Genomic DNA, 12,744 nt, shown 5'->3' on the forward strand with positions numbered 1-12,744 from the left:
TGTCACCTGCTGCTCAGCCCAGAGAGCGCGACGTGATCCGGAATTTGCGCCTGGTGAGTGGTCCCGGCCGGTTCTGCATGCCCTGTTGCTGCTCTTGGCGCCTGCTGGAGAGGAGGCCGGCTGATGAGCACCGCCTCCCCGCTTGCGCAGAAGCCGCGTGCCGTCCAGTCCCTCCGAAAGCTTTGCTTGACCCGTAACTGCTGACGGGAGGCTGGTGCATCGCACGACCGGCTCCCACGCAGCGGGCCCTTTGGCAGTGTGGCTGTCCCCTTGCCCCTGAGCCTCGGGCACTGCGGAGGGGATCCAGGATGGCGGGCAGGTGGGAGGGGGTTTCAGTCTTTCCTCCCCTGCATCGTTTCCTGGCTCCAAGGGTGGGAGGGAAGGGACCCCAGCCCCACCCCGGCTTCTCCAGGGCCCCGACCTGAGCCTCCTTTGTCCACAGCCCCGGGAGAAGGGACGCATGCGCTTCCACAAGCTGCAGAACGTGCAGATCGCCTTGGAGTACCTGAAGCACCGGCAGGTGAGCATCCGGGGCAAGGAGCCTGGAGGGGAAGGTGGAAAAAGGCGGCTGGGGGGGGGAGGGTGCCTGTGTGCATCTGCCTGTCTGCTTCCACAGGTGAAACTGGTCAACATCCGGAATGATGATATCGCCGATGGGAACCCCAAGCTGACACTAGGCCTCATCTGGACCATCATCCTCCACTTCCAGGTGTGGCCAGCTCCCCCCCCCCCGCCTTCTTCCCTGTTCTGCTCTGGGGCCAAGGACTCTCTTCGGCCCCTCCCCGCCTCCCCCGCCTGTGGGCCAGATTCTTGTAAGGGCCCCCTCCCCCTCCCCCTCCGCTGCCTCTCCACAAGTGCCATGTGATCAGATGGGCAAAGGGCTGCCCTTCCCTTCAGAGGCTGGCAGGGGTGCCGCTCAGAAGCAGGCGGGGGAGGTTGGAGTTGGCGGGGTGAGTAAGGGAGGAGGAGGAGGAACCCAGGAGGGGAGGAATGTGGGCTGTGGCTGGGAGAGAACAGGATGCTGCGGCTTGTGGGGCTGACTCACCCATCAGTCGCTTCAGGACACGAGATTTTCCGCTGAGTGCTGGGCCTGGGGGGGGGGGGCGACCCACAGGCCTTGGCACGCCCCAGATGCAGGGATGGGAGCATCTGGAGCCCTGCAGCTGCGCCTTGTGCGCTGGGTAGAGGCAACTACTGAAGGCAGGCTCCCAAGGGCCCCCCCAAGGCTCCCTGGAGGGCCAGTGCCTGGCCTGGGGCATCGCAGCCACCAGGGCAGCAGAAAGAATCGGCCCTCCTCCTCTTGAGGGGCGCAGGGCAGCCCTGAGGGGGCTGCTGGGAGCTCCAGGTCCGTGGCATGACAAAACCACGGTCCACTAAAGCGCGCCCGATTAAAGCGTGTCGCTGACGTCATCAGCAGCGCGACAACAACGACCGTGGAGAAAAAAGGGCGCTTTAAAAAAGCGCTTTTAAAGCAAGCCGATTCACGTTAAGGTAAGGGTTAGGGTTAGGGTTAGGGTTAGGGTTAGGGTTAGCGTTAGGTTAAGGGTTAGGGTTAGGGTTAGGTTCAGGGTTAGGTTTGGGGGGGGGTTAGGTTTAGGTTTACGCGTTAATTTTAGCTTTACCGCTCACAGCGTGCTTTTTTCGTCGCACTGTGATGACGTCAGGTACGCGGTTTCGTCGAGCGCGCTTTAGTCGACCACGGTTTTGTGGTGGAACCCTCCAGGTCTGGGCTCCTAGAGAGACCGAGCCCTGGCTGGAAGGCTCTGCAGCCCGTCGGGTGTTTGGGGGCGGGAGGCACCATCCCCAGATGGCCACCGACTTCAGCCAGGCTCCCGGATTCAGGCGCTTGCTCTTCCCTCCAAGATCTCGGACATCCAGGTGAGCGGACAGTCGGAGGACATGACGGCCAAGGAGAAGCTCCTTCTGTGGTCCCAGCGCATGGTGGAGGGCTACCAGGGCCTGCGCTGCGACAACTTCAGCTCCAGCTGGCGCGACGGCCGTCTCTTCAACGCCGTCATCCACAGGCACAAGTAAGGGGTGGGGCGAGGGGTGAGGGGCCGAGGCCTACGGAAGGGGCTCTGATGGAAAGGGCTGTAGTGGCTGCACCCAGGAGGCAGCCATGGATGTAGGGCAGGGGGCCTCAGCTGCCCTCCTTGTGAAGGGAGGAAAGGGGTGGGAATGGGCTGGAGTCCCTCTGGCCTGGCCCCTCTCTTCCCCTCCCAGCTGACGGAGGGCACCCAGCGTCCACTCCCAAGTCAGGGCCAGGGAGATTGCCCAGCGGGCATCAGACTCTCGGCAGAGGGAGGTTGCTTCTGAAAAGCCAGAATCTCAGTCACTGGTGGGTCTTCTCCAAGCTGCGGAGTCATCCTGGGGCCCCTCCCAAACAAGGCACACCGGGTTCAGGTGCCTGCAGGCCCCTGTGCCCTAAGAAGGGTGGGGGGCTTTCATCCCAGGCACAGACTGGGGGCAGGGGGCTTCAAAGCAACTGTTCAGACGACCTTAGCGGGAGAAGGAAGCAGGACTGCTTGGCTCATGATATCCTGTCTTGGGCACACGCACAGACATGGACGATACTGCAGCGAACCTTGAGTTTTTCCAGTTGTTGGGAAGCTTATTACTGCAGCTATTTCTGTGGCCCCTATTTTAAGGAGCAGAAGCTTAAGGTCCAGGGCGGCCTTGTTCCAGGCCACTCCGATGCCACCTCTGGAAGACCCACAGGGGGCACAAAGGCTGGTGCCAGGGGAGGCCGAGCAGGAGATGGGGACAGACGTAGCCACGTCACTTCCAGGGGAAGGTCCGGCACAGAATTGGGGCCCAGCAGAAGCTCCGCCCGCTTCTTGGGGTGAGCTGGGGGGGCCTCTGACCACAGCCCCCACCTCTCCCCTCCGCAGGCCCATGCTGATTGACATGAACAAGGTCTACCACCAGAGCAACGTGGAGAACCTGGAGCAGGCCTTCTCGGTGGCCGAACACGACCTGGGCGTGACGCGGCTCTTGGACCCGGAAGGTACCAGCATGGGCTGCCCCATGGCAAGGGGGGGGGGGCTCCTTTGGGAGGGGCAGCACAGCACTCCCTTCCTTCTCCCTTTCGCTTTCCCAGATGTGGATGTGCCCCAGCCGGATGAGAAGTCCATCATCACCTACGTGTCCTCCCTCTACGACGCCATGCCTCGAGTGCCAGACGTGCAGGACGGGATCAAAGCCAACGTGAGCGTCGGGGGATGGAGTGGGGAGGCCTGGACGGTCTGTGGGGTTGGGGGATGACCCACCGCCTTTCCCCCCACGCCCCCTCCCCACCCTTAGGAGCTGCAGCTGCGCTGGCAGGAATACTACGGCGTAGTCAGCCTGCTTCTACAATGGATCCAGCACCACACGGTGACCTTTGAGGAGAGGAAGTTCCCTGCCAGCTACGAGGAGATCGAGGTGAGAGCCTCCCTCTGCCCTGCGCCGCCTCCCTCTCCGGCTGGGGCGCAGCCTTTTTCTCTTGGCGCTCCTTTCCATGTTGGGGGGGGGCACCGTGCAAGGACTCCCTGAACAGCCACGGGAGTCCCCTTCCATGACCAGCTCTGCCTCCAGGAGAGTCGCTGGCGGCTTGGCCCAGATGAAAGAGCTCTGGGGCCTCTTGGTGCCACTGGGATGCCCCCCAGGACCTACCTTGGCCCACCCCACCAGACCCCCCCCCCGCCTTCTTCTCCCGCAGATCCTGTGGCACCAGTTCTTGAAGTTCAAAGAGATGGAGCTGCCCGCCAAGGAGGCTGACAAGAGCCGCTCCAAGGTGATCTTCCAGTCGCTGGAGGTGAGCCTGAATTGTCCCCTGGGGGCCCTGGTGGGGGCTCTGGGCCGGCCAGCATGCCAGCCTACTGGAGGGCGGGGGGGTGTCCTTCTGGGGGCCGTTGTCAGTGGCTCCCATCTGCTTCTGGCTCCACTAGGCTGCTGTGCAAAGCGGGCAACTGAAGATCCCTCCGGGCTACCACCCGCTGGACGTGGAGAAGGAGTGGGGCCGGCTGCACGTGGCCATCCTGGAGAGGGAGAAGCTTCTGCGCTCGGAGTTTGAGAGGCAAGCAGGAGCGCCTGACAGAGCGCCTAGAGGGAAGCGGGTGGGGGGCGCAGGGGCTGGAGTCGGGGACTTCCTGGGAAGGGAGCCCAGCAGGACGGAGGCTAGCGGCTCCCTCCCAGCCGCAGCCGGCCCAGCCCAGCCATAATGGGAAACACACGACTGGTGACTCACCACGCCCCTCCTCCCAGGCTGTTTTCCTCAGGAAGCATCTGGGCCAGCGGGCAGAGGGAGCCGAGGCAGCCTGGGACAGCTAGGTGTCCTCCCCTGGCACAGGAGGGACAGGAGCCGAGTCCCAGCAGAGTGGAGGGAGCTGGCCAGAACCCTCGCTGACTTCTCCCGCGCTCCCTTCCTGCCTTTCCAGGTTGGAACGGCTGCAGCGCATCGTCAGCAAACTCCAGATGGAGTCCGGCCTCTGCGAGGAGCAGCTCAACCAGGCAGACACCCTGCTGCAGTCGGTGAGAGGCCGGAGCCCAGGGAGCCCAGGAGTGGGCGGGAGGGTCTGGCCCAGTGCTCTGTCAGGCTCAGGGTCCTTGGTTTCCCTCCTGCAGGACATCCGCCTGCTGAATGCAGGCAAGGCCTCGCAGCATGCGGCGGAGATTGAGCGGGACCTGGACAAGGCGGAGGCCATGATCCGCTTGCTCTTCAATGATGTGCAAGCCCTCAAGGATGGGCGCCACCCCCAAGGCGAACAGATGTATCGCAGGTCAGTAATGCTCCTGCCCTCTCCCCATATGGTGGGTGGGGGGGCGTCTTTACATGGGAGAATGGTGCTGGTGCCATGAAGTTAGGGTCTTCCACCCTTCCTGGAAGGGAGACTCAGAAACACCCCCCCCCCCAATGGCTGACAGGTTTCGTGTGTACTGCCCTCTGGTGGTGGGAGCCTCTCCCTGCAGTTTGCAACCTCTTCAGGGGCCGCTGCAGCCACTCTCACTGGGCCTGCAAGGAGGGAGCTCCGGCCGCTGCCTTCCCTGCAGGGACCTTCATCTGTAGCATAGCATTCCCTCCCCCCCCCCCCTTGCAGGGTTTACCGCTTGCACGAGCGACTTGTGGCCATCCGCACCGAGTACAACCTGCGCCTGAAATCTGGGACGGTCCAAGTGTCCGTGCCGGTCACGCAGCGCTCGCGGCCGGAACTGGATGATGCCACCCTGCGCTACCTGCACGATCTGCTGGCCTGGGTGGAAGAGAACCAGGCCCGCCTCAACGCCGCCGAATGGGGTGTGGACCTGCCCATGGTGGAGTCGCAGCTCGGCAGCCACCGCGGACTGCACCGCTCCATCGAGGAGTTTCGCCCCAAGATTGAGCGAGCCCAGGCGGACGAGGTATGGAGGGCAGGCCTGGGGGTGCCAGGATGCCAGCCTCCCAGCAAGGCTTGTTGAAGGAGGAGGCGGCCGTGTCTGCGCGGTGGGGATGGTTTCATGGCTGTCCTTTGCTCACCGTAGGCCCAGCTCTCTCCTGGCACACAGGCCTCCTACCGGGACTACCTCAGCAAGCTGGACGTGCAGTACGAGAAGCTGCTGGTGAGCAGATGGCCGGGGGACAGTGGGGGCAGCAGAGGGGGTGCAAGGAGAGACCCAGCTTCTCCTTGGGGACCCAGTGGCATTGGGTGCCCTGGAGCTCTTCGCCGCGGACGCTTTCCCTTGACGTCAGGCCCCTCTCGGTGCTGAGCCGAGCCGCTGCGATCCGTGTCTTCCAGAGCTCATCCAAAGCCCGCCTGCGGCAGCTGGAGGACCTCCAGGGCTTCGTGGCTGCAGCCACCAAAGAGCTGATGTGGCTGAATGAGAAGGAGGAGGAGGAGGTTAACTACGACTGGAGCGAGCGCAACAGCAACATGGCTGCAAAGAAAGAGAGCTACTCGGTAAAAGTCGCCCTCCCTCTGGCCCCGAGCGAGGAGTCCGGCTGCTGGGCCCCGGATGAGCCCCGGATGACCCCCGGATCTGTGCTCTGCCACCCTCTAGGGCCTGATGAGAGACCTGGAGCTGCGGGAGCGTCGGGTGAAGGAGATCCAGAGCACGGGTGACCGGCTGCTGCGGGAGGATCACCCAGCCAGGCAGACGGTGGAGGTGGGTGCGGTCGGGGGAAGTGCCAGCAGTCACGCCTGCATCACGAGGAGCCCTCATCAGATGACCGCTCCTGGCCCTTGCCCAAGCGGGCGCCCGGGGCGTGGGAAGGGCTCCCTGGCATCCCTCTGCTGCCTTCCCCGCCCACTCTGCTCTGCTCCCCCCTGCAGGCCTTCCAGGCGGCCCTGCAGACCCAGTGGAGCTGGCTGCTGCAACTGTGCTGCTGCATCGAGGCTCACCTGAAGGAGAACGGCAGCTACTTCCAGGTAGCCCTGCAGGAAGGCCGGGGGGAGGGGGGGCAGCAGGACTCCGGCAGGGGCCGGCCAGCCTTCGGGGGCATGGAACCCCAGAGGACGCCTATCAGCCCCCTCACCCCCCTCCCCCTCCCCTCCCCAGTTCTTTTCCGACGTGAAGGAAGCGGAGGAGTTTCTGCGCAAGACTCAGGAGACGATGAAGAAGAAGTTCAGCTGCGACCGGTCCGTCACCGGGACTCGCCTGGAGGACCTGCTGCAGGACTCCCTGGTGAGGGTGGGAGGGACTGGCCCCCTCCCCTGGACCCAGCAGCCCCCTTCCCCCCTCACTTACCGGGGCTGCTTCCTCCCTCCCACCCCCCCCCCCCACTTCAGGAGGAGAAAGACCACCTCACGCAGTACCAGAGTCACCTGGCGGGACTGGCCAACCGGGCAAAGACCATTGTCCAGCTGAAGCCCCGCAGCGCAAGCCCCCCGCTCAGGGGACGGCTGCCCCTCCAGGCTGTCTGCGACTACAAGCAAGTGGAGGTGAGTGAGGAGGGGGGCCGAGGCAGAGCGGGGGGGGGAGGGATGGAGGGGGGCTGGCTGCATCCTCTGAGTTGCCCTCCCTTTCCCCCCACCCCCCAGATCACCGTGCACAAGGGGGACCACTGCACCCTCCTCAGCAACGCCCAGCCCTACAAGTGGAAGGTCCTGAATGCAGCCGGGAAGGAGTCCCTGGCCCCCTCCATCTGCTTCCTGATCCCTCCACCCAACAAGGAGGCCCTGGAGGCCGTCGGGAGGTAGGTGCTCCTCACCTGGGCCCCCCTGGGGGGGGGGCTAGAAAGGCCCTCCTTTCTCCAGCAGGCCATCGTGCTCCCCCTGTCCTCCCCCCCTCCTCGGCTCTGGGGCCAGGCGGGAGCTGCAAGCCTGGCTTTCTTCCCTCCCCACGCCCCCTCCCAGCCAGGAGAGACGCAGCCTCCCCCCTGACCTCCCCCCCCCCCTCCATGTCCCCTTAGGCTGGAGACGCTGCACCAGAAGCTGCTGGGCACTTGGCAGCAACTGCACCTCAACCTGAAGAGCCTCCGGTCCTGGCAGCTCCTGCAGCGGGAGATCCAGCAGATCCAGACCTGGTCCCTCCTCATTGTGAGAGCCCGACTCCCTTCCTCTCCCCGATGCCAGCTTTCCTGGCAAGCCTCCGGCAGAGAGAGCTGTGCTGGCGATCCCCACGGCAGGCGGGAGGGGGGGGATGTAGCCCCTTCCCCCCTTTGAGGCCCCTGGGAGGCCTTGAGGGACCAACCTCAGCTGGCTTGGCTGACCTTCTCCTGGACTCCTTCGCAGTTTCGGACGATGCCTCCCGAGGATTACCGGCAGACCCTGCGCAGCCTGGAGACCCACTACCAGGAGTTCCTGCGCGACAGCCAGGACTCCCAGAACTTCCACCCGGACGACCGGCTGCAGGCGGAGCGCGATTACACCGTCTGCACCCAGAAGTACGAGCTGCTGCTGCGCGGGCTGGAGAAAGGTGAGGTCCGGGGCCTTGGGCGGGCTGTGGCCCCTGGCACGCCTTGGGCCCGCGCTTCGGTTTCAGGCCGTGCCTCTCCCTGCCTCCAAGGAGCTGGGCCGGCTCCCTCGGCAGCCTCTCCGTGCTCCTCTCTTGACCGGCCTGTAGCCACGAGCGGTGCCGGCATCCCTTAACCCCGGGCTTTGTTTGTGGGGGGACAGGGGAGCAGGAGGAGTCGCTGTGCAGGAGTTTCCTCTCCCAGCTGAAGGACATCCGGCTGCAGCTGGAAGGCTGCGAGTCCCGCACCATCCACAAAATCCGTTCTCCGCTTGACCAAGACCCTGTTAAGGAATGTGCGCAGCGCATCAGCGACCAGCAGGTATGGCTTCCCTTCGGCCCTGAGATGGACACGGCTGCAACAGCTGATGGCTCTCCTGGAATCTCCTCTGGGCCCAGGAGAGCCTTGTGCTGCCCCAGGGACCGTCCGGGGAGGGGCAAGCGGAGTCTCCATTGCTCTGCCCACGGAGCCGCTTCTGACCTTCCCATCTGGAAACAGGAGGGGGGCGCTCCCTCCAGGAGGAGGGGGTTGAGGTCTGTGCGTGGGGCTTCCTGGCCTGGGTCCGTGACGTCCCTCCCCTCCCCTCAGGAGATCCACCTGGAGCTGGAAACCCTCCAGAAGACTTTGGGCAAAGTGAGCGCCCAGACGGGGCAGGTCCTGGCTCAGCCAGAGCAGGCCGGCTCGGCTCCCCTGCTGCACTCCGAGCTGGATATCACGCTGCAGAAGATGGGCCAGGTGTACAGCCTCTCCAGCATTTTCTTGGAGAAGTAGGTGGTCCTTCGCACCAGGCCTCCTCCTGCCCGGCCATGGGGACAAAGGGAGGGGGGAGGGGGGGAGGAGGCTGGGCATCGGATTTGGCCGCCCTTGTCCTTATTACAAACTCTGCAGCAGCCGCTCCGAGATCCCAGCTGGGGAACCAGGTCCTCCTGGGGACCCCTTGATCCAGCTCCCCTCTGCTCTCCTGTCCCCCTGAGGCAGCTCCCATCAGCCCCAGCCCTCTGCGGAGGGACGGGCAGGAACGTAGCGTGGGCCGTTGGTTTCCCTGGCAGCTTTGCAGGAGAGGCTCTTTTGGCCTCTCAACAATCCTTTGACAAACAGCTAACTCCGTTTCCAGTTTCTGAAGGTTTTCAAGTGGCCGTTTCTGTGTTCCTGCTCCCCGCTATGCTTTTTAAAGATGATGTGGGCTAATTCTTATCTGCTTTGGAGTCCAAATGTTGCCTAGAAAAGTTTGGTTTATATCTGCTTCCAGATACCTGGAGTAACTGCAGCCCAGATAACAGAATAGCAGAGTTGGCAGGGGCCCTGGAAGCCTTCTAGTCAAACCCCCTACTCAAGCAGGAGTCCCCCTGTTCAGTCTCTCCTTCAAAGCCTCCAGTGTAGCATCCACCCACAACCTCTGGAGACAATTTGTTCCACCGGTTAAATTGTTCTGACTGGCAGGAAATGTCTCCTTATTCCTAATTTGCTCCTCTCCTTGATTCGTTTCCATCCGTTGTTTCTTGTCCTGCCTTCCGATGCTTTGGAGAATAGCTTGACCCCCCCCCCCCTCTTCTTTGTGGCGGCCCCTCAGATACTAGAAGTCTGCTGTCATATCACTCCTAGTCCTTCTTTTCATCAAACCAGACATGCCGAATTCCGCAACTGGGCTCTATGTATTTTAGCCTCCAGCCCTCTAATCCTCTTGGCTGCTCTTCTCTGCACTCCTTCCAGAATCTCAACACCTTTTTCAGAGTGTGGAGATCAAAAGTGGATGCAGGATTCTAGGCGTGGCCTTGCCAAGGCTTTATGGGGTGGTATTAACACTTCACCTTGATTCTGTCCCTCTGTTAATGCAACCGAGGATTGCATTGGCTTCTTTGGCTGCTGCCACACACGGCTTGCTCAGATTTAGGGGATTCTCCACTAGGACTCCAAGGCCCCCTGAATGGGGAATGGGCAGCCTTGTCCGGCTGCCGTGCCTGAGTCGATCCCCCTCTCCTGCAGGTTGAAGACCATCAGCCTGGTCATCCGTAGCACCCAAGCAGCTGAGGGGCTGGTCCAGAGCTACGAAGAGCAGCTCAAAGACGTCCAGGCTGTGCCCTCCGACCTCAAGGCTGTTGAGGCTTCCAAGGCTGAGCTCAAGGTGACCGGCCAGACCCACAGCTGCCGGGGGGCACGGGGGGAGACCTTTGAGCCTCCTGTGGCTCCGAAGGGCTCGTGCGACCCTGATCCCCCCCCCCATCTCCTTGTCCTGCAGAGGCTGCGTGGGCAGGCCGAGGGGCACCAGCCAGTCTTCAGTGCCCTGGAAGCGGACCTGGCCAAGGCCAGTGAGGTGAACGAGAGGATGGTGAGAGGACACAGTGAGAGGGATCTGGACCTGGACCGCTACCGGGATCGCGTGCGGCACCTCCTCGACCGCTGGCAGGCTGTCCTGGGGCAGATCGACCTGCGGCAGCGGGAACTGGACCAGCTGGGACGCCAGCTGCGTTACTACCGCAACAGCTACAGCTGGCTCATGGAGTGGATCCAGGATGCCCGCCAGCGCCAGGAGGGCCTCCAGGCTGTGCCCGTCACCAGCAGCCAGCAGGTGCGGGAGCAGCTGCTGCAAGAGAAGGTGAGGCCGGCCGAGAGGAGACTGGGCCTGGCTGGGCAGGCGGCAGAAGCCCCCTTGAGGGCCAGGGGGGCGGGGGGGGGGGCTGGCAGGGCTAAGAGGAGGCCTCAGGGCCCTGGGGTGGGGTGCAGAGGGTAGACCTGGCGTCCCATCAGATCAGGCCTGGGTTTTTGTGTAATTGTGTATAGCTGAAGAGTTTGTGCCGTTTGACACTTTTCAGGTATGCACAGCTATCTGAGAAGGGGGGGGGGAGCGATGGGCCTTCCCAATGATTGGGGTTCCTTGGAGGCTGGCAGGGTTCCGGTTCAGAGACCCCTTCCTCCCTTTGGCCGTGGGGCTCCTGCGCCCCTCCCTCAGTGCCCTGGGGCTGCTTTGGGGGGAGGGGGCAGGAGGGTGCTGTTGCCGGTTCCTCTGAGACGCCTCTCCGCAGACCCTCCCTCCAAGGCAGCCTCTTCTTGAGCCGTGGGCCCTCCTGTGCTGGGGGCCTTGGGTCTGGGGGAGGCGCTTATTCCTTCTGCCTCTCCTTCCCCAGAAACTGCTGGAAGAGTGTGAGCAGAACTTGGGAGAAGGTGGAGGAGAGCCACCGCTTGGCCAAGCAGTACATTGATGCCATCAAGGTACGTGGCGGTCAGGCGGGTCTGCTTGACGGGCAGGTTCTGGGGTCCTTGCCTGGGCTCGGGGGGCTCCAGCAGCAGGCCAACCCCTCTTTCCTTTGAAGGACTACGAGCTTCAGCTTGTCACCTACAAGGCCCAGGTGGAGCCCGTCTCTTCTCCCGCCAAGAAGCCCAAAGTCCACTCTGCCTCGGACAGCATCATCCAGGAGGTGAGGGGCGTCCCTGGGCGGGGCTGGTGGGGGGAGGGGTGCCGGGAGTAAGGACAGAGGTTCTAGAAGGAAGCGTTTCCTGCCACCCTGGCCCTGCTGGGCGCTCTTGGCCAGGGCTGGGGGTCTTGTTCCGGGGTGGCATCAGCAGCAGCAGCTTCCCTTGAGGTGAATGGGAGCGTCTGAAGGGCTGCTCTGGTGCCAGTTGCCCGCAGGCTCTGTCCAGGGCTCTTGAAGGCCTCCCTCCTGTGCTTGGGAGGAAGGGGCCATCAGGGCTCACCAGAGCAACCCCCTCCCCCTCTGGCCTTGCAGTATGTTGACCTGAGGACTCAGTATAGCGAGCTGACCACGCTGACCAGCCAGTACATCAGGTTCATTACGGAGACTCTTCGGCGGCTGGAGGAAGAGGAGGTAAGGGATCCAGGGTGGGCCCAGCATGGCTTGGCTGCCTCTGGATGGATTGTGCGGGGGGGGGGGGATGGTCCCCCCTGACTGGCTGTTCCCCTTCCCTGCTCCCCCTCCCCTGGGCAGTCTGTGGCCCCACGTGGGCCTCATCGCCCTGCAGGGAGACTGACTGCTTTGCTTGCTCTTCCTCCTGCTCTGCCTGGGGCTGCTTCCGGGACTCCCCTGCCTGCCCCCTTTTCCTCGGCTCTGCTGAGCTCTCCTCCCCTTTCTAACTCTTGGTTTCTGCCCTTCGGAAGCCAAGCTCCTTGGCCTGAGCTTGCTCGGGGCAGGTTGGTGTTGGTGGGGCTCTAAGGAAGGGTTGACCTCCAGAGGAGGCAGCAGCAGCAACAGCAGCTTTTCCACCAGGTACTCCTTCCATCCGCATGTCCCCCCACCCTTGCACTCTCCCCCCCACCCCGTGGCCCTGCATTGATCACACAGCTGGGGGGGGGGGGCGTTGGGAGGGCCACTGGGTGAGAGGGAAAGATAGAGGAGGGGTGGGGGGAAGGTCTGCTGGGTCACCTCGATTTGCCCGCTTGTAAGGTTTCCAGCCCGCTTGGTGTGCTGCCTGGCCTGGATGCGTGCGGATGGTCATCCCCCTCCCTCCTGACTCCCCTGCAGTCTCCGAGATGCCGGCCTTGTGTGCTGAAAACGGGAGAGGGGGAAGGGGGTCTTTGTGAAATGGTACCGTCCCCACGGTCGCTCTTGCAGTGTGGTCACTCCCCTCACGTACCCCAGGCTGGATCACCTCCGACCCCTAAGCTTTTGGTCTCCCGGTGTGCTGGACATTCCGCTGCGTGGTGGCAGGGCATTGCGCATGGTGGAGGTGTGCTCTTGTGGCTCATTGGTCTTGTTTCTGGCGTCCATCCGTCCGTCGGTGCTCCCGTCCTCTTTCTCAGTATGTGGGTTTGCCTGCTTCCTTCCCTGCTCTCCTTTGCCCCCACCCCAAAGACCGGCCCCCCATCTGCTCTTGTGATCTTT

At 63.3% G+C, this 12,744-nt stretch overlaps 1 protein-coding gene across 1 annotated transcript in view; it reads left to right on the forward strand.

The window, feature by feature from the left end:
* Positions 1–12,744, forward strand: part of PLEC (plectin) — a 78,098-nt gene that overhangs the window by 20,994 nt on the left and 44,360 nt on the right. Inside the window, 28 exon segments of the mRNA XM_087703531.1 lie at positions 443–520; positions 617–709; positions 1,864–2,030; positions 2,892–3,007; positions 3,101–3,207; positions 3,304–3,423; positions 3,701–3,796; positions 3,930–4,057; positions 4,419–4,512; positions 4,606–4,760; positions 5,079–5,379; positions 5,500–5,577; positions 5,754–5,915; positions 6,016–6,120; positions 6,288–6,383; positions 6,514–6,639; positions 6,744–6,896; positions 6,996–7,150; positions 7,367–7,493; positions 7,689–7,872; positions 8,073–8,230; positions 8,498–8,676; positions 9,893–10,031; positions 10,146–10,419; positions 10,421–10,502; positions 11,032–11,116; positions 11,218–11,322; positions 11,632–11,730. Of these exon segments, the coding sequence (XP_087559657.1) occupies positions 443–520; positions 617–709; positions 1,864–2,030; positions 2,892–3,007; positions 3,101–3,207; positions 3,304–3,423; positions 3,701–3,796; positions 3,930–4,057; positions 4,419–4,512; positions 4,606–4,760; positions 5,079–5,379; positions 5,500–5,577; positions 5,754–5,915; positions 6,016–6,120; positions 6,288–6,383; positions 6,514–6,639; positions 6,744–6,896; positions 6,996–7,150; positions 7,367–7,493; positions 7,689–7,872; positions 8,073–8,230; positions 8,498–8,676; positions 9,893–10,031; positions 10,146–10,419; positions 10,421–10,502; positions 11,032–11,116; positions 11,218–11,322; positions 11,632–11,730 (3,762 nt within the window).

This window comes from Thamnophis sirtalis, unplaced genomic scaffold (genome assembly GCF_051295495.1).
Source record: "Thamnophis sirtalis isolate CommonGarterSnake01/CBP01778 unplaced genomic scaffold, rThaSir2_p1.2 scaffold_2, whole genome shotgun sequence".
NCBI classification, from domain to species: domain Eukaryota; kingdom Metazoa; phylum Chordata; class Lepidosauria; order Squamata; family Natricidae; genus Thamnophis; species Thamnophis sirtalis.